The following is a 26,912-nucleotide window of genomic DNA, read 5'->3' as shown; positions in this document are numbered from 1 at the left end:
TTCAGCAAATCATAGAACTCCAAGAATTCAATTTTTGATGAAATCAAATAATGATCAATTTTAGACCCTTTAGACCTCAATGTGGTCCAATTTCATAATCAGGCTAAAATATTAGAGATATAAATACATGGACCCTGATTTGCATCAACTTGAAAACTGGGCCTATTATCAACCAGATGCTCTGCAGGGTGCAGCTTTATAAGACCGCAGAGGTTGAACCCTGAACGGTTGGGGCAAGTATGGACACAACATTCAAGCTGGATTCAGCTCTAAATTTGGATTGTGATTAAATAGTTGACACAGCATAGGTTTCTGACACAGAATGAATGTGGACTAATGAATTTAAATTTTTTTTTTTTTTGCCTTAGAGCAATTCACTATGCTGTTGAATATAAATCCTCTCAAAAAAATGTTGGAAGCAATTTTCTTTTTATTTATGAAATCTGAAATGAGAAAAACTGAACACCCCCCCCCCCCCCAATTTTTTTTTCACATGCCCCTTTCCCTTATTCCAAAACTGATCTCAATTCAAATTTCTAATGGAGTATGCAACAATAACTACTCATTTAAATACATCATAAAATATTAAAATGTAAAATAAAGTGCTTGTTATCACTGAATGGTAAAAATTGTTTTAATTTATCAGTTGGTAGTAAAAGTGAATATACATTGTGTATTGTATAAAACAATGATTTAAGGATGTACTTAGGTGAGGTTAGGTAAAAATAAATAAATTAAGAAATAAAAATTGATACTATAAGCTGGTAGAGCATCAATTAAGGATAACAATAAGCTAAAAATATTGATAGGTCATGGACCTATTTTTCAAGATATTTGAGATTTACAATATGGCGGGAAAAGGCTGACTCGGACCTTTACCTTATATTTGCATTGGTATTATTTGGGTCTCAAACCAAAAGAAATAAAATCAAGAATCTTCTAAAATTTTGGTAAGTGATCTTTCATGGGCTATTAAGTCTTATATGAAAAAAAAAACGGGTGTTATTGGGCAAAATATTTTACATTGTATTGTATGGAAAACACCAAGGAGTCCGAACATTTGACACAAATTCCAAAACCTCACCTAAGTACATCCTTAAGTTGTTTCAGCTACTATTCTGGACAAAGAAAGATAACTCCAATTAAAATTTCTTGCTATTGCACAAAACTGTGCAATTGAAGATTTCTTGCTATTGCTGAATACTGTGCAATTGAAAATTTCTTGCTATTGCACAAAACTTAATATAATAATTTTGGATCCTCATTTGGACCAACTTGAAAACTGGGCCCATAATCAACCAGATGCTCCGCAGGGCGCAGCTTTATACGACCGCAGAGGTTGAACCCTGAACGGTTGGGGAAAGTATGGACACAACATTCAAGCTGGATTCAGCTCTAAATTTGGATTGTGATTAAATAGTTGAAACAGCATAGGTTTCTGACACAGAATGAATGTGGTCTAATGAACTTAAAATACTTTTTTTTCCTTTGAGCAATTCACTATGCTGTTGAATATTAATCCTCTCAAAAATGTTTGAAGAAATTTTCTTTTTATTTATGAAATCTGAAATGAGAAAAATTTAACCCCCCCCCCCCCCCATTTTTTTTTTCACATCCCCCTTTCCCTTTTTTCAAAACTGATCTCAATTCAAATTTCTAATGGAGTTTGCAACAATAACTACTCATTTAAATACATCATAAAATATTAAAATGTAACAAAAGGTGCTTGTTATCACTGAATGATAAAGATTGTTTTAATTTATCAGTTGGTAGTAAAAGTGAATATACATTGTATATTGTATAAAACAATGATTTAAGTTGATTCAACTACAATTCTGGACAAAGAAGGATAACTCCAATCAATTGAAAATTTCTTGCTATTGCACAATATTGTGCAATTAGATATTTCTTGCTATTGCACAATACTGTGCAATTGAAAATATTTGCTATTGCACAATACTGTGCAATTGAAGATTTCTTGCTATTGCGCAATATTGTGCAATTGAAAATTTCTTGCTATTGCACAATACTGTGCAATTGAAGATTTCTTGCTATTGCGGAATACTGTGCAATTGAAAATTTCTTGCTATTGCACAATACTTAATATAATAATTTTGGATCCTGATTTGAACCAACTTGAAAACTGGGCCCATAATCAAAAATCTAAGTACATGTTTAGATTCAGCATATCAAAAAAGCTCAAGAATTCAATTTTTGTTAAAATCAAACTTAGATTAATTTTGGACCCTTTGGACTTTAATGTAGACCAATTTGAAAACGGGACTAAAAATTAAGAATCTACATACACAGTAAGATTTGGCATATCAAAGAACCCCAATTATTCAATTTTTTATGAAATCAAACAAAGTTTAATTTGGACCCGATTTGGACCAACTTGAAAACTGGGCCAATAATCAACCAGGTGCTCCGCAGGGCGCAGCTTTATACGACCACAGAGGTCGAACCCTGAACAGTTGGGGCAAGTATGGACAAAACATTCAAGCGTGATACAGCTCTGAATTTGGATTGTGATCAAATTTTTGACATTACATGGTTTTTTTTACACAAAACAAATGTCAAGATTTTACAAATCAATTAAAGATTTCTTCTTCAAACTTTTTAAATCTAAAATTAAATAGTTGACACAGCATAGGTTTCTGACACAGAATGAATGTGGTCTAATGAACTTAAAATATTTTTTTTGCCTTTGAGCAATTCACTATGCTGTTGAATATTAATCCTCTCAAAAAAATGTTTGAAGAAATTTTCTTTTTATTTATGAAATCTGAAATGAGAAAAATTTAAACCCCCCCCCTTTTTTTTTCACATCCCCGTTTCCCTTTTTCCAAAACTGATATCAATTCAAATTTCTAATGGAGTTTGCAACAATAACTACTCTTTTAAATACATCATAAAATATTAAAATGTAAAATAAAGTGCTTATTATCACTGAATGGTAAAGATTGGTTGGTAGTAAAAGTTAATATACATTGTTTATTGTATAAAACAATAAAAAAAACTTCATCAGCAACATTTTATATTGGCAAATTTCCAATGAAGTTATTTACATAAAGTTATTGGCAAATAAAAATAGAAAATGACATCATAGTCATGTCTGGCAAATGTCCAACATACATTATCTAAAAACATTTTAGATAAGATAAGGAAAAAAAGCTTCATCAGCAACATTTTATATTGGCAAATTTCCAATGAAGTTATTTACATAAAGTTATTGGCAAATAAAAATAGAAAATGACATCATAGTCATGTTTGGCAAATTTCCAACATATATTATCAACTTCTATTCTATACAAAGAAAGATAACTCCAATTGAAAATTAATTGCTATTGCACAATATTGTGCAATTAGATATTTCTTGCTATTGTGCAATACTGTGCAACTGAAAATTTCTTGCTATTGCACAATACTTGATATGGAATCCTGATTTGGACCAACTTGAAAACTGGGCCCATAATCAAAAATCAAAGTACATATTTAGATAAAGCATATCAAATAAGCCCAAGAATTTAATTTTTGTTAAAATCAAACTTAGTTTAATTTTGGACCCTTTGGACCTTAATGTAGACCATTTGAAAACTGGACCAAAAATTAAGAATCTACATACACAGTTAGATTTGGCATATTAAAGAACCCATTTATTCAATTTTTGATGAACAAAGTTTAATTTTGGACCCCCATTTGGACCAACTTGAAAACTAGGCCAATAATTAAAAATCTAAGTACATTTCTAAATTCAGCATATCAAACAACCCCCAGGATTCAATTTTTGTTAAAATCAAACTAAGTTTAATTTTGGACCCTTTGGACCTTAATGTAGACCAATTTGAAAACGGGACCAAAAATTAAGAATCTGCATACACAGTTAGATTCGGCATACCAAAGAACCCCAATTATTCAATTTTTGATGAAATCAAACAAAGTTTAATTTGGACCCTTTGGGCCCTTTATTCCTAAACTGTTGGGACCAAAACTCCCAAAATCAATACCAACCTTCCTTTTATGGTCATAAACCTTGTGTTTAAATTTCATAGATTTCTATTCACTTAAACTAAAGTTATTGTGCGAAAACCAAGAATAATGCTTATTTGGGCCCTTTTTTTGCCCCTAATTCCTAAACTGTTGGAACCAAAACTCCCAAAATCAATCCCAACCTTTCTTTTGTGGTCATAAACCTTGTGTCAAAATTTCATAGATTTCTATTAACTTAAACTAAAGTTATAGTGCGAAAACCAAGAAAATGCTTATTTGGGCCCTTTTTGGCCCCTTATTCCTAAAATGTTGGGACCAAAACTCCCAAAATCAATCCCAACCTTCCTTTTGTGGTCATAAACCTTATGTTAAAATTTCATAGATTTCTATTCACTTTTACTAAAGTTAGAGTGCGAAAACTAAAAGTATTCGGACGACGACGACGACGACAACGCCAACGTGATAGCAATATACGACGAAAAATTTTTCAAATTTTGCGGTCGTATAAAAATCTAAGAACATTTTTAGATTCAGCATATCAAAGAACCCCAAGGATTCAATTTTTGTTAAAATCAAACTAAGTTTAATTTTGGACCCTTTGGACCTTAATGTAGACCAATTTGAAAACGGGACCAAAAATTAAGAATCTACATACACAGTTAGATTCGGCATATCAAAGAACCCCAATTATTCAATTTTTGATGAAATCAAACTAAGTTCAATTTTGGACCCTTTGGGCCCCTTATTCCTAAACTGTTGGGACCAAAACTCCCAAAATCAAACCCAACCTTCCTTTAGTGGTCATAAACCTTGTGTTTAAATTTCATAGATTTCTATTTACTTAAACTAAAGTTACTGTGCGAAAATCAAGAATAATGCTTACTTGGGCCCCTTTTTGGCCCCTAATTCCTAAACTGTTCAGACCTCAACTCCCAAAATCAATACAAACCTTCCTTTTGTGGTCATAAACCTTGTGTTTAAATTTCATTGATTTCTATTTACTTAAACTAAAGTTATTGTGCGAAAACCAAGAATAATGCTTATTTGGGCCCTTTTTTTGGCCCCTAATTTCTAAACTGTTAGAACCAAAACTCCCAAAATCAATCCCAGCCTTCCTTTTGTGGTCATAACCCTTGTGTCAAAATTTCACAGATTTCTATTTACATAAACTTAAGTTATTGTGCGAAAACCAAGAAAATGCTTATTTGGGCCCTTTTTGGCCCCTAATTCCTAAAATGTTGGGATCAAAACTCCCAAAATCAATCCCAACCTTCCTTTTGTGGTCATAAACCTTGTTTTAAAATTTCATAGATTTCTATTCACTTTTACTAAAGTTAGAGTGCGAAAACTAAAAGTATTCGGACGACAACGACGACACAAACGTGATAGCAATATACAACGAAAAATTTAAATTTTTGCAGTCGTATAAAAATCTAAGTACATGTTTAGATTCAGCATATCAAAGAAGCCCAAGAATTCATTTTTTTGTTAAAATCAAACTTAGTTTAATTTTGGACCCTTTGGACCTTAATGTAGACCAATTTGAAAACAGGACCAACCAGATCCTCCGCAGGGCGCAGCTTTATACGACCACAGAGGTTGAACCCTGAACGGTTGGGGCAAGTATGGACACAACATTCAAGCTGGATTCAGCTCTAAATTTGGATTAATATATATATTGTGATTAAATAGTTGACACAGCATAGGTTTCTGACACAGAATGAATGTGGTCTAATAAACTTAAAATTTGTTTTTTGCCTTTGAGCAATTCACTAAGCTGTTGAATATTAATCCTCTCACAAAAATATTTGAAGAAATTTTCTTTTTATTTATGAAATCTTAAATGAGAAAAATTGAACTCCCCCCCACCCCTTCCCATTTTTGTTTACATCCCCCTTTCCCTTATTCCAAAACTGATCTCAATTTAAATTACTAATGGAGTTTGCAACAATAACTCTTCATTTAAATACATCATAAAATATTAAAATGTATTTTTGTTAAAATCAAATTAAGTTTAATTTTGGACCCTTTGGACCTTAATGAAGACCAATTTGAAAACGGGACCAAAAATTAAGAATCTACATACACAGTTAGATTCGGCATATCAAAGAACCCCAATTATTCAATTTTTGATGAAATCAAACAAAGTTTAATTTTGGACCCTTTGGGCCCCTTATTCCTAAACTGTTGGGACCAAAACTCCCAAAATCAATCCTAACCTTCCTTTTATGGTCATAAACCTCGTGTTTAAATTTCATAGATTTCTATTTGCTTATACTAACGTTATGGTGCGAAAACCAAGAAAAATGCTTATTTGGGCCCATTTTTGGCCCCTGATTCCTAAACTGTTGGGATCTCAACTCCCAAAATCAATTGTAACCTTCCTTTAGTGTTCATAAACCTCGTGTTTAAATTTAATTGATTTCTATTTACTTATACTAAAGTTATTGTGCAAAAACCAAGAATAATGCTTATTTGGTCCCTTTTTGGCCCCTAATTCCTAAACAGTTGGAACCAAAACTCCCAAAATCAATCCCAACCTCCCTTTTGAGGTCATAAACCTTGTGTCAAAATTGCATAGATTTCTATTTACTTAAACTAAAGTTATAGTGCGAAAACCAAGAAGATGCTTATTAGGGTCCTTTTTGACCCCTAATTCCTAAACTGTTGGGACCAAAACTTCCAAAATCAATCCCAACCTTCCTTTTGTGGTCATAAACCTTGTGTTTAAATTTCATAGATTTCTATTTACTTTTACTTAAGTTAGAGTGCGAAAACTAAAAGTATTCGGACGATGACGATGATGACGACGACGCCAACGTGATACCAATATACAACCAGTGGTCGTATAAAAATATACATACACGGTTAGATTTGGCAAATCAAAGAACCCCAATAATTCATTTTTCTTATGAAATCAAACAAAGTTTAATTTTGGCCCTTTTTGGCCCCTTATTACTAAACTGTTGGGACCCAAACTTCCAAAATCAATCCCAACCTTCCTTTAGTGGTCATAAACCTTCAGTTAAAATTTCATAGATTTCTATTTACTTATACTAAAGTTATTGTGCAAAAACCAAGAAAAATGCTACTTTGGGACCATTTTTTGGCCCCTAATTCCTAAACTGTTGGAATTAAAACTCCCAAAATCAATCTTAACCTTCCTTTTATGGTCATTAACCTTGTGTTTAAATTTCATAGATTCCTATTTACTTATACTAAAGTTATAGTGCCAAAACCAAATGTCTTCGGACGACGATGACAACGGCGCCGCCAACGTCATACCAATATACGATCAAAAAAATTTTAATTTTTGGGGTCGTATAAAAATTAATTGTAATAGAATGAAATTCTAACTTGATCTATAACTTGTTATGGTGTAAACTACATAAAAATATAAAGTCAATATCTTCAAGCATAAAATACATTGCTTTGCTGAGCACAGTTGGATACGCCTGCAGAGGTTCAACCCTGAACAGTTGGGGCAAAAATGGACACTATATTCAAGCATGAAATATACTGCTTTGCTGAGCACAGCTGGATACGACTGCAGAGGTTCAACCCTGAACAGTTGGGGCAAAACTGGACACTATATTCAAGCATGAAATATATTGCTTTCCTGAGCACAGCTGGATACGACTGCAGAGGTTCAACCCTGAACAGTTGGGGCAAAAATGGACACTATATTCAACCTTGATATACTTGTGAATTTGGATTGTAATTAAATATTTGACGTATTATAGGTTATTGAATGAATGTAGTCACAGAACTTGAAATTGGTTAATTGAACTGAATTGAATTTATATTCAATTCAAGATTTCTTTCTGTTGTGCAATACACTGTGTTGTTGTGAAATACTTAATCTGTTGTCAGACTATAAACAAATAAAGTTCAATTTCCTCCCAATGTCATATTTGAAATTTATAAAAATCAATAGGGAGATTGCATCAATAGTTATAAATAATTCACCAAAGTTTCATGAGAACTGTTGAAAGCATTTTTGAGTTATTGTCCAAACACTGTACATATCCCTCTTTTTTAATGAATAAAACCCCAGAACTCAGAAGTGTAAATCTTTAAAAAAAAAAAATTAGTTCAAGAGATATGAAAAATTCACCAAGGATTCATGAGAACTGCTGAAAGCACTTTTTAGTTATCAAACGGTTATTATCCAAAACAAGGAAAATCCCCCTTATTTTAATAAAAACCCTAAAATCAAAAATATATAAAAATTGAACTAGAGGCTCTCAAGAGCCTGTGTCGCTCACCATGGTCTATGTGCATATTAAACAATGGACACAGATAGATTCACGACAAAATTGTGTTTTGGTGATGGTGATGTGTTTGTAGATCTTACTTTACTGAACATTCTTGTTGCTACAATTATCTCAATCTATAATGAACTTGGCCCAGTAATTACAGTGAAAAATATTTTCTAAAAATTTACAAAAATTTATGAAAAATGCTTAAAATTAACTATAAAGGGCAATAACTCCTTAAGGGGTCAATTGACTATTTTGGTCATGAAAACTTATTTGTAGATCTTGTTTTGCTGAACATTATTGCTGTTTACAGTTTATCTCTATCTATAATAATATTCAAGATAATAACAAACTAGAGGCTCTAAAGAGCCTGTGTCGCTCACCTTGGTCTATGTGCATATTAAACAAAGGACACAAATGGATTCATGACAAAATTGTATTTTGGTGATGGTGATGTGTTTGAAGTTCTTACTTTACTGAACGATTTTGCTTCTTACAATTATATCTATAATGAACTTTGCCAATTAGTAACAGAGAACTATATTTGGTAAAAATTTACATAAATTTACCAAATTAATGAAAATTGTTAAAACTTGACTATAAAGGGCAATAACTCCTTAAGGGGTCAATTGACCATTTAGGTCATGTTGACTTATTTGTAGATCTTACTTTGCTGAACATTATTGCTGTTTACAGTTTATCGCTATCTATAATAGTATTCAAGATAACCAAAAACGGCAAAATTTCTTTAAAAATTACCAATTGGAGGGCAGCAACCCAACAACCAGTTGTCCAATTCATCTGAAAAATTCAGGGCAGATAGATATTGACTTGATTAACAATTTAACTTCTTGTCAGATTTGCTCTAGATGCTTTGGTTTCATAGTTATAAGCCAAAAACTGCATTTTACCCCTATGTTCTATTTTTAGCCGTGGCGGCCATCTTGGTTGAATGGCCAGGTCATCGGACACATTTTTCAAACTAGATACCCCAAAGATGATTGTGGCCTAGTAGTTTCAGTGGAGATTTTGTAAAAGATTACTTAGATTTATGAAAAATGGTTAAAGATTGACTATAAAGGGCAATAACTCCTAAAGGGGTCAACTGACCATTTTGATCATGTTGACTTATTTGTAGATCTTACTTTGCTGAACATTATTGCTGTTTACAATTTATCTCTATCTATAATAATATTCAAGATAATAACCAAAAACAGCAAAATTTCCTCAAAATTACCAATTCAGGGGCAGCAACCCAACAACCAATTGACCGATTCATCTGAAAATTTCAGGGCAGATAGATCTTGACCTGATAAACATTTTTATCCCATGCCAGATTTCCTCAAAATGCTTTGGTTTTTGAGTTATAAGCCAAAAACTGCATTTTACCGCTATGTTCTATTTTTAGCAGTGGAGGCCATCTTGGTTGGTTGACCAGGTCACGCCACACATTTTTTAAACTAGATACCCCAAAGATGATTGTGGCCAAGTTTGGATTAATTTGGCCCAGTAGTTTCAGAGGAGAAGATTTTTGTAAAAGATTACTTTAATTTACGAAAAATGGTTAAAAATTGACTATAAAGGGCAATACCTCCTAAACGGGTCAACTGACCATTTTGGTCATGTGACTTATTTGTAGATCTTACTTTGCTGAACATTATTGCTGTTTACAGTTTATCTCTATCTATAATAATATTCAAGATAATAACCAAAAACAGCAAAATTTCCTCAAAATTACCAATTCAGGGGCAGCAACCCAACAATCAATTGACCGATTCATCTGAAAATTTCAGGGCAGATAGATCTTGACCTGATAAACATTTTTATCCCGTCAGATTTCCTCAAAATGCTTTGGTTTTTGAGTTATAAGCCAAAAACTGCATTTTACCCCTTTGTTCTATTTTTAGCCGTGGCAGCCATCTTGGTTGGTTGACCAGGTCACGCCACACATTTTTTAAACTAGATACCCCAAAGATGATTGTGGCCAAGTTTGGATTAATTTGGCCCAGTAGTTTCAGAGGAGAAGATTTTTGTAAAAGATTACTTTAATTAACGAAAAATGGTTAAAAATTGACTATAAAGGGCAATAACTCCTAAACGGGTCAACTGACCATTTTGGTCATGTTGACTTATTTGTAGATCTTACTTTGCTGAACATTATTGCTGTTTACAGTTTATCTCTATCTATAATAATATTCAAGATAATAACCAAAAACAGCAAAATTTCCTCAAAATTACCGATTCAGGGGCAGCAACCCAACAACCGATTGACCAATTCATCTGAAAATTTCAGGGCAGATAGATCTTGACCTGATAAACATTTTTACCCCATGTCAGATTTGCTCTAAATGCTTTGGTTTTTGAGTTATAAGCCAAAAACTTCATTTTACCCCTATGTTCTATTTTTAGCCGTGGCGGCCATCTTGGTTGGTTGACCGGGTCACGCCACACATTTTTTAAACTAGATACCCCAATGATGATTGTGGCCAAGTTTGGTTTGATTTGGCCCAGTAGTTTCAGAGGAGAAGATTTTTGTAAAAGCTAACGCCGGACGACGGACGACGGACGCCGGACGCCGGACGCAAAGTGATGAGAAAAGCTCACTTGGCCCTTTGGGCCAGGTGAGCTAAAAACGGCAAAATTTCCTTAAAATTACCAACTCAGGGCAGTAACCTAACAACAGGTTGTCTGATTCATCTGAAAATTTCAGGACAGATAGATCTTGACCTGATTAACACTTTTAACCCATGTCAGATTGCTCTAAATGCTTTGGTTTTTGAGTTATAAGCCAAAAACTGCATTTTACCCCTATGTTCTATTTTTAGCCATGGCGGCCATCTTGGTTGGTTGGCCGGGTCACGCCACACATTTTTTAAACTAGATACCCCAATGATGATTGTCGCCAAGTTTGATTTAATTTAGCCTAGTAGTTTCAGAGGAGAAGATTTTTGTAAAAGTTAACGAAGACGGATGACGGACGACGGACGCCAAGTGATGGGAAAAGCTCACTTGGCCCTTCGGGCAAGGTGAGCTAAAAAGGGAGCTCATGTAAATAGATATAAACAATTCACCAAAATTTCTTGCAAGTTGATGAAAGCATTCTTGAGTTGTTGTAAAAAAAGAAACTGGAAAATTCCCCCTTTTTAAATGAATAAAATCCCAAAACTCAGAAACTGTAAATCTGAAATTTATATAGAAACAATAGGGAGCTTACATCAATAGATATAAACAATTCACCAAAGTTTCAAAATTATTGGTTAAATAGTTTTTGAGTTAATGTCCCACATGTTGAAGACAGTAGGACAAACAGATGGATTGACAGACAGACAGATGAACAGTAGGTCAACAGTATATAATAATATGTCCCGTTGATTATTTAAGTTAATTCCCTCAATATCACTCAGGATGAAATTCGAATTTCATGGCCTAGGCCCTGTGTAAATTTCGAACAAATATATGGCTTCCATGAGTTATTTCTCAAATGAAATGTATCCTTTACCAAGCAAGACAAACATCTTTTAAAAAATTGAGTTATTTCCCTTTAAACAGAAATCTAGTAATTAATCAGTATTTTGTGGAAAAATTAATTCTAAGGAATAAAGGGCTTTAAACTGAACAAGTAGAAAATCTATTATCGTGAAAATTTAAATTGGACTTAAAACCTGTTATGATAAAACAATACACCAAATATCAAATCAATATCTTCAAGCATGAAGATAAAAAGTCTGGAAAACTGATTTGCTGGACAGACAGACAGACAGACAGACAGATGGAGGGCAAACTAATATAGATATGGATTATGGTGACCTGGACATACCTATTCCTGATATACTGCTGGATTCTTTTCATATTTTCCTCCATTTCTGCCGACTGACAGTTTGTGTCCGATTTGTGACGTCTCCTCATATGTTTATTTCCTGCTAATCTGGCTGGCAACATCAGATCAATGGTATGGGCAAATGCTAAGAAAATTATAAAATATTAATACAGACATGACAAACATATTTAGCCGCTAAGTGTATCACGTGTATTGCAAATGGGGAAAATAAAAGGACAATATAAATATACATGTATTTCAACATGTAAACTATACAAATATTCAAATTCAAGAAACCATGAGTGAAATTGTAGAGCCAATTAACCTTCCAATACCAATGCAATATCAAATATCATTGACTAACAACGTACATGTACCAAATATCATTGACTTACAACATATCTGATATCATTGACTTACAATCTATCAGATATCACTGACTAACAACATATCATATAACATTGACTTACAACATACCAGATATCACTGACTGACAACATACCAAATAGCATTGACTTACAACATATCAGATATCATTGACTAACAACCTACCAAATATCATTGACTGACAACATATCAGATATCATTGATTAACAACATACCAAATATCATTGACTGACAACATACCAAATATCATTGACTAACAACATACCAGATATCACTGACTTACAACATATCAGATATTGTGACTTACAACATACCAAATATCATTGACTTACAACATATCTGATATCATTGACTAACAACATACCAAATATCATTGACTGACAACATATCAGATATTATTGACTAACAACATACCAGATATCATTGACTGACAACATATCAGATATCATTGATTAACAACATACCAAATATCATTGACTGACAACATATCAGATATCATTGACTTACAATCTATCAGATATCACTGACTTACAACATACCAAATATCATTGACTGACAACATATCAGATATCATTGACTAACAACATACCAGATATCACTGACTTACAACATATCAGATATTGTGACTTACAACATACCAAATATCATTGACTTACAACATATCAGATATCAATGACTAACAACGTACCAAATATCATTGACTTACAACATATCAGATATCAATGACTAACAACGTACCAAATATCATTGACTTACAACATATCTGATATCATTGACTTACAATCTATCAGATATCATTGACAAACAACATACCAAATATCATTGACTGACAACATATCAGATATCATTGACTAACAACATACAAGATATCACTGACTGACAACATACCAGATATCATTGACTAACAACATACCAGATATCACTGACTTACAACATATCAGATATTGTGACTTACAACATACCAGATATCACTGACTTACAACATACCAGATATCATTGACTAACAACATACCAGATATCATTGACTAACAACATACCAGATATCACTGACTTACAACATATCAGATATTGTGACTTACAACATACCAAATATCATTGACTTACAACATATCAGATATCATTGACTAACAACATACCAGATATCACTGACTTACAACATACCAGATATCACTGACTGACAACATACCAGATAGCATTGACTAACAACATACCAGATATCACTGACTTACAACATATCAGATATTGTGACTTACAACATACCAGATATCGCTGACTGACAACATACCAGATATCATTGACTAACAACATACCAGATATCACTGACTTACAACATATCAGATATTGTGACTTACAACATACCAAATATCATTGACTTACAACATATCAGATATCATTGACTTACAATCTATCAGATATCATTGACAAACAACATACCAAATATCATTGACTGACAACATATCAGATATCATTGACTAACAACATACAAGATATCACTGACTTACAACATATCAGATATTGTGACTTACAACATACCAGATATCGCTGACTGACAACATACCAGATATCATTGACTAACAACATACCAGATATCACTGACTTACAACATATCAGATATTGTGACTTACAACATACCAAATATCATTGACTTACAACATATCAGATATCATTGACTAACAACATACCAGATATCACTGACTTACAACATACCAGATATCACTGACTGACAACATACCAGATATCATTGACTAACAACATACCAGATATCACTGACTTACAACATATCAGATATTGTGACTTACAACATACCAGATATCACTGACTTGCAACATACCAGATATCATTGACTGACAACATACCAGATATCACTGACTTACAACATACCAGATATCATTGACTGACAACATACCAGATATCATTGACTTACAACCTACCAGATATCATTGACTTACAACATACCAGATATCATTGACTTACAACATACAAGATATCACTGACTTACAACATACCAGATATATATCATTGACTAACAACATACCAGATATCATTGACTAACAACATACCAGATATCACTGACTTACAACATACCAGATATCATTGACTAACAACATACCAGATATCATTGACTTACAACATACCAGATATCATTGACTAACAACATACCAGATATCATTGACTTACAACATACCAGATATCATTGACTTACAACATACCAGATATCACTGACTTACAACATACAATATCAATGACTTATACTTATGTCATACAAGTGAGAGGTTTAGCTAGCTATAAAACCAGGTTCAATCCACCATTTTCTACATTAGAAAATGCCTGTACCAAGTCAGGAATATGACAGTTGTTATCCATTCGCTTGATGTGTTTGAACTTTTGATGTTTTTCCAGTTGATTGGGGACTTTCCTTTTTGAATGTTCCTTGGAGTTCAGTATTTTTGTGATTTTACTTTTCATATATAATTTCTTTATTATTTTTTTATTTATTTATTCTGTACATTGTCAGGTTAGTATATGTTAAAATGTTTAAAGCTACTGCATTTGTTTTCACCTGTCCTAATTCAGGAACCTGATGTCCAGTGGTTCTCGTTTGTTGATTTGGTTCTCCTTTCTTGTTTACTATATAAAAAGGGCCATAGGTTTTCCCTTTTGAACAATTATACACTAGTAATTTTTTAGGCCCTTTATAGCTTGCTGTTTGGTGTGATCCAAGGCTCCGTGTTGAAGACTGTACTTTGACCTATAATGGTTTTACTTAAAATTACAAATTGTGAATTGGATGGAGAGTTGTCTAATTGGCATTCATACACTCTAATGAAATCATTTATGTGTTCAGCATCTTATTATCTGTTTTCTTATCGACAGCTACAGTTTGTACATGTATTCTTTAAATTTTAATCTAAAAAGTGGAAGTTATTTTTTATTTGTTCAAGTAAATTATGATTCAAATACTATGATCCTTTTCTTTCAATTTGGTCTTGTATATTATATCTACTGATACGCACCTGAAATCTGTTTGCATCTATTGTATCTATTTAGATAAACCTTGCTCCCTCCAAAATCATTCCAGCATTGGTAGTCATAGCAACACAGGAAGTATGATGACGATTTACTACCTTGAACTATATCATCGAAAAAAGATTCGTCAACACCACAGCCAATACTCCAAATGTTACGATGTGGCAATAGGTTTACAGACTTGTCTTTATCGTAGACATGAATGATACTTGTATGTGATGCTTCTAACACATTAAATAAATAATCTAACTGAAGCTGACGAAAGGAATGAGAAGAACTGCCAAGTTGTAATATTCTCTTTATTGACTTTGGTACGTTTATAAAAGAATGGGTTTTTGCCAGGCGTTTTGAGGCTGATATACAAAGTTCTACAAGTGAAGGAACTGGTTTTAGAATATTTGTTTCAAGGTCAACTATTTCCTCTCTTAATTCACTTAGTTCTATGTCAAAGCTTTCAATATTACAAAAGGGTAAATAACCAAAACCTGAGGGACCACCTGTGGCATTCCCTGATTGTTTTCTCTTCCGTTTTTGTTTCTTACTTGGAGCTCTTTGTCTTTCTTGAGTTGATTTGATTTGAGAATGCGGAGTATCTGCTTGAGAAAAGTTTGAACTACAACTTGATTGTAAAGAGTCAAAGACGGAATCACTACTTTGATCTAAAGTCTCCACTGATTCATCGTCTGTTGAGATACTAGAGGAGGACGATGTAAACAGGAACTCTTCTTCTGCAGAATAATATTCACTTCCATCAGAATCCCCATCCAGATTGGCTACCATCTGGTTTGAATGACCCCCACTTCTATGTTTCTTTCTCGACTCAGATGTTTGGTGGAGTTCATTCTTACTGAACTCCATTGAAATGATACGAGCATATTTTGGTCGACATTTTTTCTGCTTAATTAAGCTGTCTAGTCCTTCTGCATCTTCTTCCATATTTTATACCTGCAACGTACAAAATATGAAATAATTGTAAAAATCAAAACCACCATATTAAAATTATTTCTGGGATTCTGTTATATAGTAAATATACAATATATGACCCCACCATTTGTCTGATCCCATGCCTAGGATGTCAAAGGAGGAGGGTTGTCTGTCATGAGGCTAGAAACTGTAGCTTGCCCACTATGCCATGTATGCTAAAGGAAGAGGGTTGTATGTTGTGAGGCTAGAAACCTCAGCATGCCAAGTAATGTAAACAAATGCTACACTAACATGACTAAGAAACCACACCAAAAGAATCAAGATTGTGGGAGATGGTCTCATGACTAAAATGCAATAAATTTTGCTTTAATTTCTGTTAATACATGTAATAGCTTTAAACATGCAAAATTCACAGTGACCTCTACAACATGGATCAAAATGTATCCTGCATTTCTTTTAATTTTTTTGTTAAAATTATCAATCCCGGCCATTACAGTTGAAGTAGAACGCCAATCTCACCTCCTACAAATTTAAAGTGCCAGGATGTTTAAAAATATATATTGACATTATATAAGTATTCATTCAAAAATTATGATAAAAGTTGAAAATTTGTACATAAAACATTAAATATTATGGTTTCTAAATTATGCAAAATTTAAGACCACACACTTCATACATGTTATACACCTAGGACAGTTCCAGGATACAGTTTTCAGACGAATCTGTCATGTGACTTCCATCACCATTTGACAAATATGTATGCATCGTCATTTCCAACACATGTTGAGCAAACTCAGGTGAACAAGTTGCTTTCTTTAAAATAAAAGAAATGCAATTTTGTGAACCCAATTTTATTATGGCTGTTTGATATAAAAGGTCAGATAATAGGCAAATACATGGTTGTACCTTCCTTCTGTTGTATAAATAAAGACAACAATAGTATATTGCTGCTGAATAGCTACTATTATACTTCATGTCAAAATGCCAGATTTTGATTGGCTAATACGAGGGTGTCAATTTACTCTATTACCCTTCACAGAGACGTTTGATCAAGTGTGCGCTTTATTAAATACGAATCTATCCTTTGGCAAATACTCTATTACCCTTCACGGAGACGTTTGATCAAGTGTGCGCTTTATTAAATACGAATCTATCCTTTGGCAAATACTCTATTACCCTTCACGGAGACGTTTGATCAAGTGTGCGCTTTATTAAATACGGAAGGTTATGTACAAGATGTCATAGTTTATTACTTTGAATTTAAAATTTAATCGACAGTAATAACAGAACATTCAGTATAATAAATTAAATAACACATATCTGAGAGGGTGATAGAGCAGATTGTTACCCCTCGAAAAGATTCGCCGCAGTTGACAATATTTTCTCGGGGTAACAATCTGCTCTATCACCCTCTCAGCTTTGTGTAATTTATATATTATTCTTTTAAGCCATCACAAATACGGGTAACAAACTAAAACAGAGGGAAACTCTCTAAGACATAGCAACTGTCATGGCTTGTCAACCCGAATGTAACTGCTGTTCAATGTAGGGCAAAATATTCTTGTTAAAAGAATCTGCTTATCTATCTCCGTTCCATCAGTCAATAGATAACCTGACAACATTTTAAGAGTCACCCTCTGGATGTTCATTCTATGGTCAATGATGGTGGTCTTTTTTAAAATTAAAGTTAGCTTTCTGACTAGTCGAAATGCAAATGTGAAGAAAAATTCATAATTGTTTGTGTATTGAAAATTGTTCAAAATTCTAAGCTGTATTCTAACATTGCCTAAATTTTAAAATTGTTTGCATGCACATTGAACGACAAATCTATGTGACGTATAAAAAGTTTCTTACATCAGACACACAAATCTAATGAATGTGTTTGTAGATAGATGGTTTTGTGTTCTGTTAAATTGTTCCTTTTAAAATTGTTATACGATGATGATTGATGTACCTATATTTTGACTATTTTATTTATTGTGTCTGTTTAGTTAACGCATCAATGTAAATATAACAGAGTTTGATGAGACTGTCATCAAAGTGAGAGGGTTAGTGATATAAAACCAGGTTTAATCCACCATTTTCTACATTTGAAAATGCCTATACCAAGTCAGGAATATGACAGTTCTTCTCCATTCGTTTTTGACGTGTTTTGTTATTTGATTTTGCAATGTGATTATGGACTTTCCAAATTGATTTTCCTCTAAGTTCAGTATTATTGTGATTTTACTTTTTTCTAATCATGCTAATCTGATTATCCCGAAATTACTTTTTTGGGGGAAAATCAATCAAACTAGTTTATATGATATGGTCGTTGGCTATCATACAATGTCATATGCATCATGATTCAAGATATTAATAATTGACCTCAATCTATTTGTATCACAAACAAACAAACAAAAACATTTAGAGTAAAAGAATTTGAACTTATATTTGTTTGACAGTTTTTCCTTTCAATACACAATAAAATCTTGAATACAATTTTTAACTTACTTATTATACATGTCATGCATGTAATACAATCTTGATCAATGTTTAATGTTACTTTATGTAATACAATCTTGATCAATGTTTAATGTTACTTTATGTTATACAATCTTGATCAATGTTTAATGTTACTTTATGTAATACAATCTTGATCAATGTTTAATGTTACTTTATGTTATACAATCTTGATCAATGTTTAATGTTACTTTATGTTATACAGATCAATGTTTAATGTTACTTTATGTTATACAATCTTGATCAATGTTTAATGTTACTTTATGTTATACAATCTTGATCAATGTTTAATGTTACTTTATGTTATACAATCTTGATCAATTTTTAATGTTACTTTATGTTATACAATCTTGATCAATGTTTAATGTTACTTTATGTAATACAATCTTGATCAATTTTTAATGTTACTTTATGTTATACAATCTTGATCAATGTTTAATGTTACTTTATGTAATACAATCTTGATCAATGTTTAATGTTACTTTATGTTATACAATCTTGATCAATGTTTAATGTTACTTTATGTTAATTTATTTTGATTTTTTTAACTGAAGTAGTTGTTGCATATGTTGGTTACATGTTTCTATGGATTTTTTTTTTCTAATAAATTGTGCGCTTCAGTGTACTTCTTGTCTAGCCAATGGAAGCAAAGCTCTATTGCATTATTCTTGTACAAAGCCAATGCTATTGCATCATGTTCCCTCCTGCTCAAATAAATCTGTGCATTTATTAGGTAATGCAAACAATTCTTTAAATAAAATTGAGAATGGAAATGGTGAATGTGTCAAAGCGACAACAACCCAACCATAGAGCAGACAACAACAGATTGTATACATATATATATATATCCCATTGAGTTTTTTTGTTTTTTACTTCTATTAAATTTATGTTTTTACATTTTACTGCCAGGAGGATTTTGAAAATAAATAACTCAGCCTTGATAATCACAAAAATAAATGGTTTGTTTTGTTGTAGTTTGAAAATAAATTACCTGACTTGCAATATATTGAAAATAAATAACTCAGCAGGTCTAATCGAAAGTATGAGATGGCACAAGATTCTTCATAAATTCATCTTTTTCCCAAAAAAAATCAGAAACACTTCCCAATTTTTTTAATATTTATTATTAAAGTATAGATATGGACCATAATTTGATATTGGGCTCGTTTCCTATAACGATAGAAAAGTGATAAAAATGTGTATTACTGTAAGAAAAGTTGTAACTACATCTAAAGATGCCTTTATTTTTATCAACATACAAGTGTATGCTACTCTTCCCTAGAAAAAAAATTGAAATTAACAAATTTCAAAGATTATACGACCGTATTTTTGTGTCGTTTCTCGCGTTACTTTTCGCAAGGAGTTTTATAATACTGTTACATTTAAGATGGATTTTAAGAAAAAGTATACTGTTCAGATTATTTTAAGCAGATTTTGCAATAAAATAAAACTAAAAAAATGCTTTCGGTTTCTTATGGTTTCCTGTCGCGTTTAAAAAAATCTTTAATTTAACATTGAAAATAGATTTTAAATATTAACATGAAGCAAGTAACACTAGTAATGGTGTTCATTTATGTCTTTTGAAATATATTGTGCAAAATAAAGAAAATAAAGATTGGTTTCCTGTCACGTAAACGGTGAATCAAAATGTATTAATTTTTTCTTGAAAAACTCAATTGTTCCATTAATACTATTCTTACACCAACACAACCCACAGAATAAAAGTTAAAGTTTTAGAACTTATAACCAGGTGCTCCGCAGGGCGCAGCTTTATACGACCGCAGAGGTCGAACCCTGAACAGTTGGGGCAAGTATGGACAAAACATTCAAGCGTGATACAGCTCTGAATTTGGATTGTGATAAAATTTTTGACATTACATGTTTTTTTTTACACAAAACAAATGTCAAGATTTTACAAATCAATTAAAGATTTCTTCTTCAAACTTTTTAAATCTAAAATTAAATAGTTGACACAGCATAGGTTTCTGACACAGAATGAATGTGGTCTAATGAACTTAAAATATTTTTTTTGCCTTTGAGCAATTCACTATGCTGTTGAATGTTAATCCTCTCAAAAAAATGTTTGAAGAAATTTTCTTTTTATTTATGAAATCTGAAATGAGAAAAATTTAAACCCCCCCCCCTTTTTTTTCACATCCCCGTTTCCCTTTTTCCAAAACTGATATCAATTCAAATTTCTAATGGAGTTTGCAACAATAACTACTCTTTTAAATACATCATAAAATATTAAAATGTAAAATAAAGTGCTTGTTATCTCTGAATGGTAAAGATTGGTTGGTAGTAAAAGTGAATATACATTGTTTATTGTATAAAACAATAAAAAAAACTTCATCAGCAACATTTTATATTGGCAAATTTCCAATGAAGTTATTTACATAAAGTTATTGGCAAATAAAAAAAGAAAATGACATCATAGTCATGTCTGGCAAATGTCCAACATACATTATCTAAAAACATTTTAGATAAGATAAGGAAAAAAGCTTCATCAGCAACATTTTATATTGGCAAATTTCCAATGAAGTTATTTACATAAAGTTATTGGCAAATAAAAATAGAAAATGACATCATAGTCATGTCTGGCAAATTTCCAACATATATTATCAACTTCTATTCTATACAAAGAAAGATAACTCCAATTGAAAATTAATTGCTATTGCACAATATTGTGCAATTAGATATTTCTTGCTATTGTGCAATACTGTGCAATTGAAAATTTCTTGCTATTGCACAATACTTGATATGGAATCCTGATTTGGACCAACTTGAAAACTGGGCCCATAATCAAAAATCAAAGTACATATTTAGATAAAGCATATCAAATAAGCCCAAGAATTTAATTTTTGTTAAAATCAAACTTAGTTTAATTTTGGACCCTTTGGACCTTAATGTAGACCATTTGAAAACTGGACCAAAAATTAAGAATCTACATACACAGTTAGATTTGGCATATCAAAGAACCCATTTATTCAATTTTTGATGAACAAAGTTTAATTTTGGACCCCCATTTGGACCAACTTGAAAACTAGGCCAATAATTAAAAATCTAAGTACATTTCTAAATTCAGCATATCAAACAACCCCCAGGATTCAATTTTTGTTAAAATCAAACTAATTTTAATTTTGGACCCTTTGGACCTTAATGAAGACCAATTTGAAAACGGGACCAAAAATTAAGAATCTGCATACACAGTTAGATTCGGCATACCAAAGAACCCCAATTATCTTACCTCCTATACATTTCTAGGAATGTGATTGGTTAAAAGCGCCCTCGTGGAGACCGTGTATATTTGATATTAGGTTAGTAGGGAGGCGGGGCTTATCTCATACACGGTTAGTAGTGGAGTTACGTCCCTTTATATTCCATATAAGGTAGTAGGGAGGCGGGGCTTATTTCATACACGGTTAGTAGTGGTGTTACGTCCCTTTATAAAAACAAAACGGTACTGAGAAAAAAATCGTAAAGGTTTCAACAGACGAAAAAATTGATGATTAAGATTGAAATAAATTCATATAACACATTTAACCCTCACAAGTTGTTATTGTTAGTATCTGTTTTTGTTGGATCAATGGAAGTAGTTTCTTAATGCTAACAGTATTGAGGACTTGCTCATTTTGATAGGTCTAAATTTCACACGTAAAGATAGTCGGTAAGATAAATTCGTTACATAGTGTGCTAGTAACCTAATACGGTATATATGGGGTCAGTAAATTCCATATGGGGATTCGAGCTTCGCTCTCACCCCATATGGAATTTACTGACCCCATATATACCGTATTAGGTCACTGGCACACTATGTAACTAATATTATTCAATTTTTGATGAAATCAAACAAAGTTTAATTTGGACCCTTTGGGCCCTTTATTCCTAAACTGTTGGGACCAAAACTCCCAAAATCAATACCAACCTTCCTTTTATGGTCATAAACCTTGTGTTTAAATTTCATAGATTTCTATTTACTTAAACTAAAGTTATAGTGCGAAAACCAAGAATAATGCTTATTTGGGCCCTTTTTTTGCCCCTAATTCCTAAACTGCTGGAACCAAAACTCCCAAAATCAATCCCAACCTTTCTTTTGTGGTCATAAACCTTGTGTCAAAATTTCATAGATTTCTATTAACTTAAACTAAAGTTATAGTGCGAAAACCAAGAAAATGCTTATTTGGGCCCTTTTTGGCCCCTTATTCCTAAAATGTTGGGACCAAAACTCCCAAAATCAATCCCAACCTTCCTTTTGTGGTCATAAACCTTATGTTAAAATTTCATAGATTTCTATTCACTTTTACTAAAGTTAGAGTGCGAAAACTAAAAGTATTCGGACGACGACGACAACGACGACGACGCCAACGTGATAGCAATATGGCTAAGTATTCAGTAAAGTGCTGTTTCAATGGGTGTCCCAGAAAAATGCATTTTTTTCATATTTTAATTATTTTGAGTTTTAATGCAGGTAGCTAATCAATTCACTGCATGATGAAGAGATAATATAAACAGTCTCATATGAAAAGTTTATTGTTGAATAAAGTATTTTATAAATGAAGTGTTGAATTCCCTATTTTTTGCATGTTTATTTTGTGACATGGTCGAATGACCCAAAATCAAAATTGTTTTATTAACCTTTTTGTATGAATGGCAACTAGGTAAAAAGAATTTTCAGGTAAAACAATAGGGTTGGCAAGGTAAACGACACTAAAACATGAAAAATCATCGAAAAATAAGGATTAAAAACAATTTTAAATGGTCATGTTGTTGGACTAACATTTTCTGTCTTCTTCCTATGTGAAAATGAAATATAAGTTATGTAACAATAGAGGGCAATTAAATGCACAAAATATCTTGAGGCTTGAGCTTATTAACTAAAATGTGATAATTCATCATGAAGTTACAGCAGAAAGTTTTATTTTTTTCAGGAATTGTCATTAAAATTTACTCTTGAAAAATCTGTCCAACCGTTACAGGCGAAAATTTCAATTTTCATTTGCAAGTTGCCAACTCAGTTTAAGTTTTTTTTAATGTTTATGACAACAAATTTTACGACAATCGCGATGTGCATACGGTATTGCTGTCAACTGTTCCTTTTTACTTGAGGTCAACGACATTGAAGGGGTGAACACTCTTTCTGTCCAACCAAGAGATGGAAGTTACATCCAACATTTGTCCAAAAAAATGTTACGTCCAACATCCAAGATATTCTCTAAAATGGCTACCACAAGTCACAGAATCAATTTCGCTTCTACTTTGACAATTACTTAACCTTAAATACTACCATATAAATGAAAAATAAAGAGGTTTTAAACTGTTGACAGTCTAAATTTGACATAATTTTGAAAATTAGGACGTAACAAGAGTCCATTAATTTTCTGTTGGACGAACCGTAGGACAAAATCTTCTAATGTCGGACGTAACAGCTTTTTAAAAGTAAAAAGAACCTTGTTAACAACTAACAAGTCCACATAAACTACAAAATAGTTCTCAGACCCTTCCTAGTCTCTTCTTAAGAGGTGCCCATTTTTAAATTCCCATTAGGATCAGTAAATTAATGAATTCTGTCCTATGTTTGTCCGACAGGGAATATAATCTGTCCTATGTTTGTCCTACAGTTTTTTATGGTTTTGTTTTATCCATTTATTTAATAATGAACTATTTTACCTCTTGCTGAGGAACACCAGCTGTAGATGTTAGTATAAACAGCATAGTTTTGATTTTGTTTTTGACTTTCAATGATGCAAATGGAACAAATTCTCATCCAAAAATGTCCCCGTTTGTCCAACATATTTTAAGATTTTTCCAACTTATAAGTTAGTTTTTGAAAAATTTAACAAAATGATATACTTTAATTGAAGATCTTATGAACTGTCAGAGAAAAATTGATATATTTATTAACTAGGCCTTCATATAAAAGGAAAATATTCAATTTTTCAATGTCCTGTTACGTCCAACATAACCTCTGTCCAACATGCTATTTAGGTCTAATTTTATGTTTTCTGACTAAATAACTATCTTTTTACATGTAAAACCCTAAACTAGAATCATTCTCCTTTCAGAAAATCATGTTATTAAGATTGAAACAGCTACTTTTAAAATTATACATGTTGTCACACACTAACAACACTATACTGAATACTTAGCCATATACGACGAAAAATTTTTCAAATTTTGCGGTCGTATAAAAAAGGATACAAAAAGAAACCAAAGGCCGAATACCAAATTATGGTCCATATTATTTACATATACTTGAAATTAATGAAAATTGGTTTCATTTAACTTGAGGTATATTGTCTCAGGAAACCTTACCTCACTTTTATTTTTAACAGGGCCGTAACTATATTGAGGCGGAAAAGACCAAACGCTTGTCTCCATATCAAATTGTGTTCACAGTGAGTGCCTTGCAAGAAGCAAGTTCTGTTTTCCCTCAGACGTAGGGCTGATTTTTCGGGATCAATGTTTCTTCATTATTTGTCTTTTGTTCATTGATTGCCCTTCTGTATTCTGTAAGTGTTGCATTCCTTTTGTAATCTAGTAAGTTTGTTATGAACTTGATCATGAGTTAAAAAAAAATAGCAGCAGACTTAACTATGTGAAATCCATTTTTGCCTTATCATGCACATTGGTCTTTTGATGTTGTCCCTAGAAACTTAAGTTAAAATTATTAAAACAAAACTTGCATTTTCAGATTAAGAAAGGGTCTGGGAAACACCTATTAACAGAGCATGATTTTGCATCAATTGTTCATTAGCTTCTTGCATGGGCTTTCAGTGGCTCCATAACCCTTCAAAAAAATTTTTGCCTCGCTCCGCTCGCCAAAATATGTTTGCCAATCTTTTAAAGACATGAAAGAAGCTAGTTACAACAAAACTTTAATACTAAACAGCTAGGCAATACATGTACATGCAGTTGGAAATATTAAAGATAAATTTCTGCAGAGGATGATGATTAATTCTTATTAAATGGTACACAATGACTTGACTATACATGTATTATTTATAATAAACAAATCATTTAAAAAATTTATGCTTTCGAATATCATAAATATAGTTTAAAAATGAATTATCAGTCTCTTGCTTTAATGAAAATGAAAAATCTTGCTTCAATAATGCAGAAAATGAATAATCTGTCCTCTTAGTTTACAAAAAAAATCCTCATTTAGCTGGAAATACATACATGCACCAAAACAAAAGAATTAACTTTACATTTTTAAATACATTTTGTACTAGTATATTTATTGGAGTTCGGGCATGTTGGGTAGTTAACATAAACACACATGTCCCTTTGAAAATCTCAGCAAAAAAGGTGTTCCAAAAAGACTACCAAGGTTGTCCACTATAAACTGTGTGAACCCTCAAGTTTAATTTTATACTGCACAAACTATTTGGGAAATCGAACTCTAATAAGATGGTCACCCTCCCTCACTCAGTTGTACAGGAATCAAGATTACGTATATAAATTATTTCCTTACTACCACACCATGACACAGAATTACATTTATCAACGTGCTGGAAACTTTAATAGAGCAGGGATACAGGTGCGCTTCTATCTGGTAAATGACATCATAAAGCAGTGCAAAATAATTTGAGGATCTTTTCTGATTCCAGAAATGATGTAAAGTTCGAGGTCCTTTAATGAAACATTTTTTCTTTTGAATACACGAACGTCTTTGTATAAAAAGAATATACTTAAATGCTACACTACCAATCATACCACATCTCATTATTTTTTATTTTTTTTTGGTATTAAAGATTGACATGACTCCCCTTTTTTACAACTAATATTTCGGCCATTTTACCTGTTTGTCGCTTCAGGAAATGTTTCCTACCTTCTGAAAGATGACCTTACCTAGCACTACACTTATAGTTTGACGGTCAACTATTGATTTTATGTGGAAATGGTAAATCTAGCAAAGTTGTTGCACAACAATATCTGAAATTCTGAAAGAGTATCTAATGACGCCTTTCCGGGAACCGTAATTGTTTTCGATTTTCAACCTT

At 32.3% G+C, this 26,912-nt stretch overlaps 1 protein-coding gene across 2 annotated transcripts in view; it reads right to left on the bottom strand.

The window, feature by feature from the left end:
- The window catches only part of LOC139486612 (uncharacterized), an 80,056-nt gene extending 53,147 nt beyond the window's left edge, over positions 1-26,909 (bottom strand). The window contains exons 1-3 of one of the 2 annotated variants that reach the window (XM_071271539.1): positions 26,761-26,909; positions 15,471-16,428; positions 12,070-12,214 (exon numbers count right to left, since the gene is read on the bottom strand). In XM_071271539.1, coding sequence (XP_071127640.1) covers positions 12,070-12,214; positions 15,471-16,419 — 1,094 coding nt within the window. In that variant the 5' untranslated portion in view covers positions 16,420-16,428; positions 26,761-26,909. Of the gene's footprint in view, positions 1-12,069; positions 12,215-15,470; positions 16,429-26,710 lie in introns of both variants that reach the window. The other variant, XM_071271540.1, reaches the window with a different exon arrangement.
- Between the last annotated feature and the right edge of the window lie 3 nt (positions 26,910-26,912).

The sequence above is a fragment of the Mytilus edulis genome, chromosome 8 (genome assembly GCF_963676685.1).
Source record: "Mytilus edulis chromosome 8, xbMytEdul2.2, whole genome shotgun sequence".
Taxonomy (NCBI): domain Eukaryota; kingdom Metazoa; phylum Mollusca; class Bivalvia; order Mytilida; family Mytilidae; genus Mytilus; species Mytilus edulis.
This window is presented reverse-complemented; position numbering and strand designations above follow the sequence as displayed.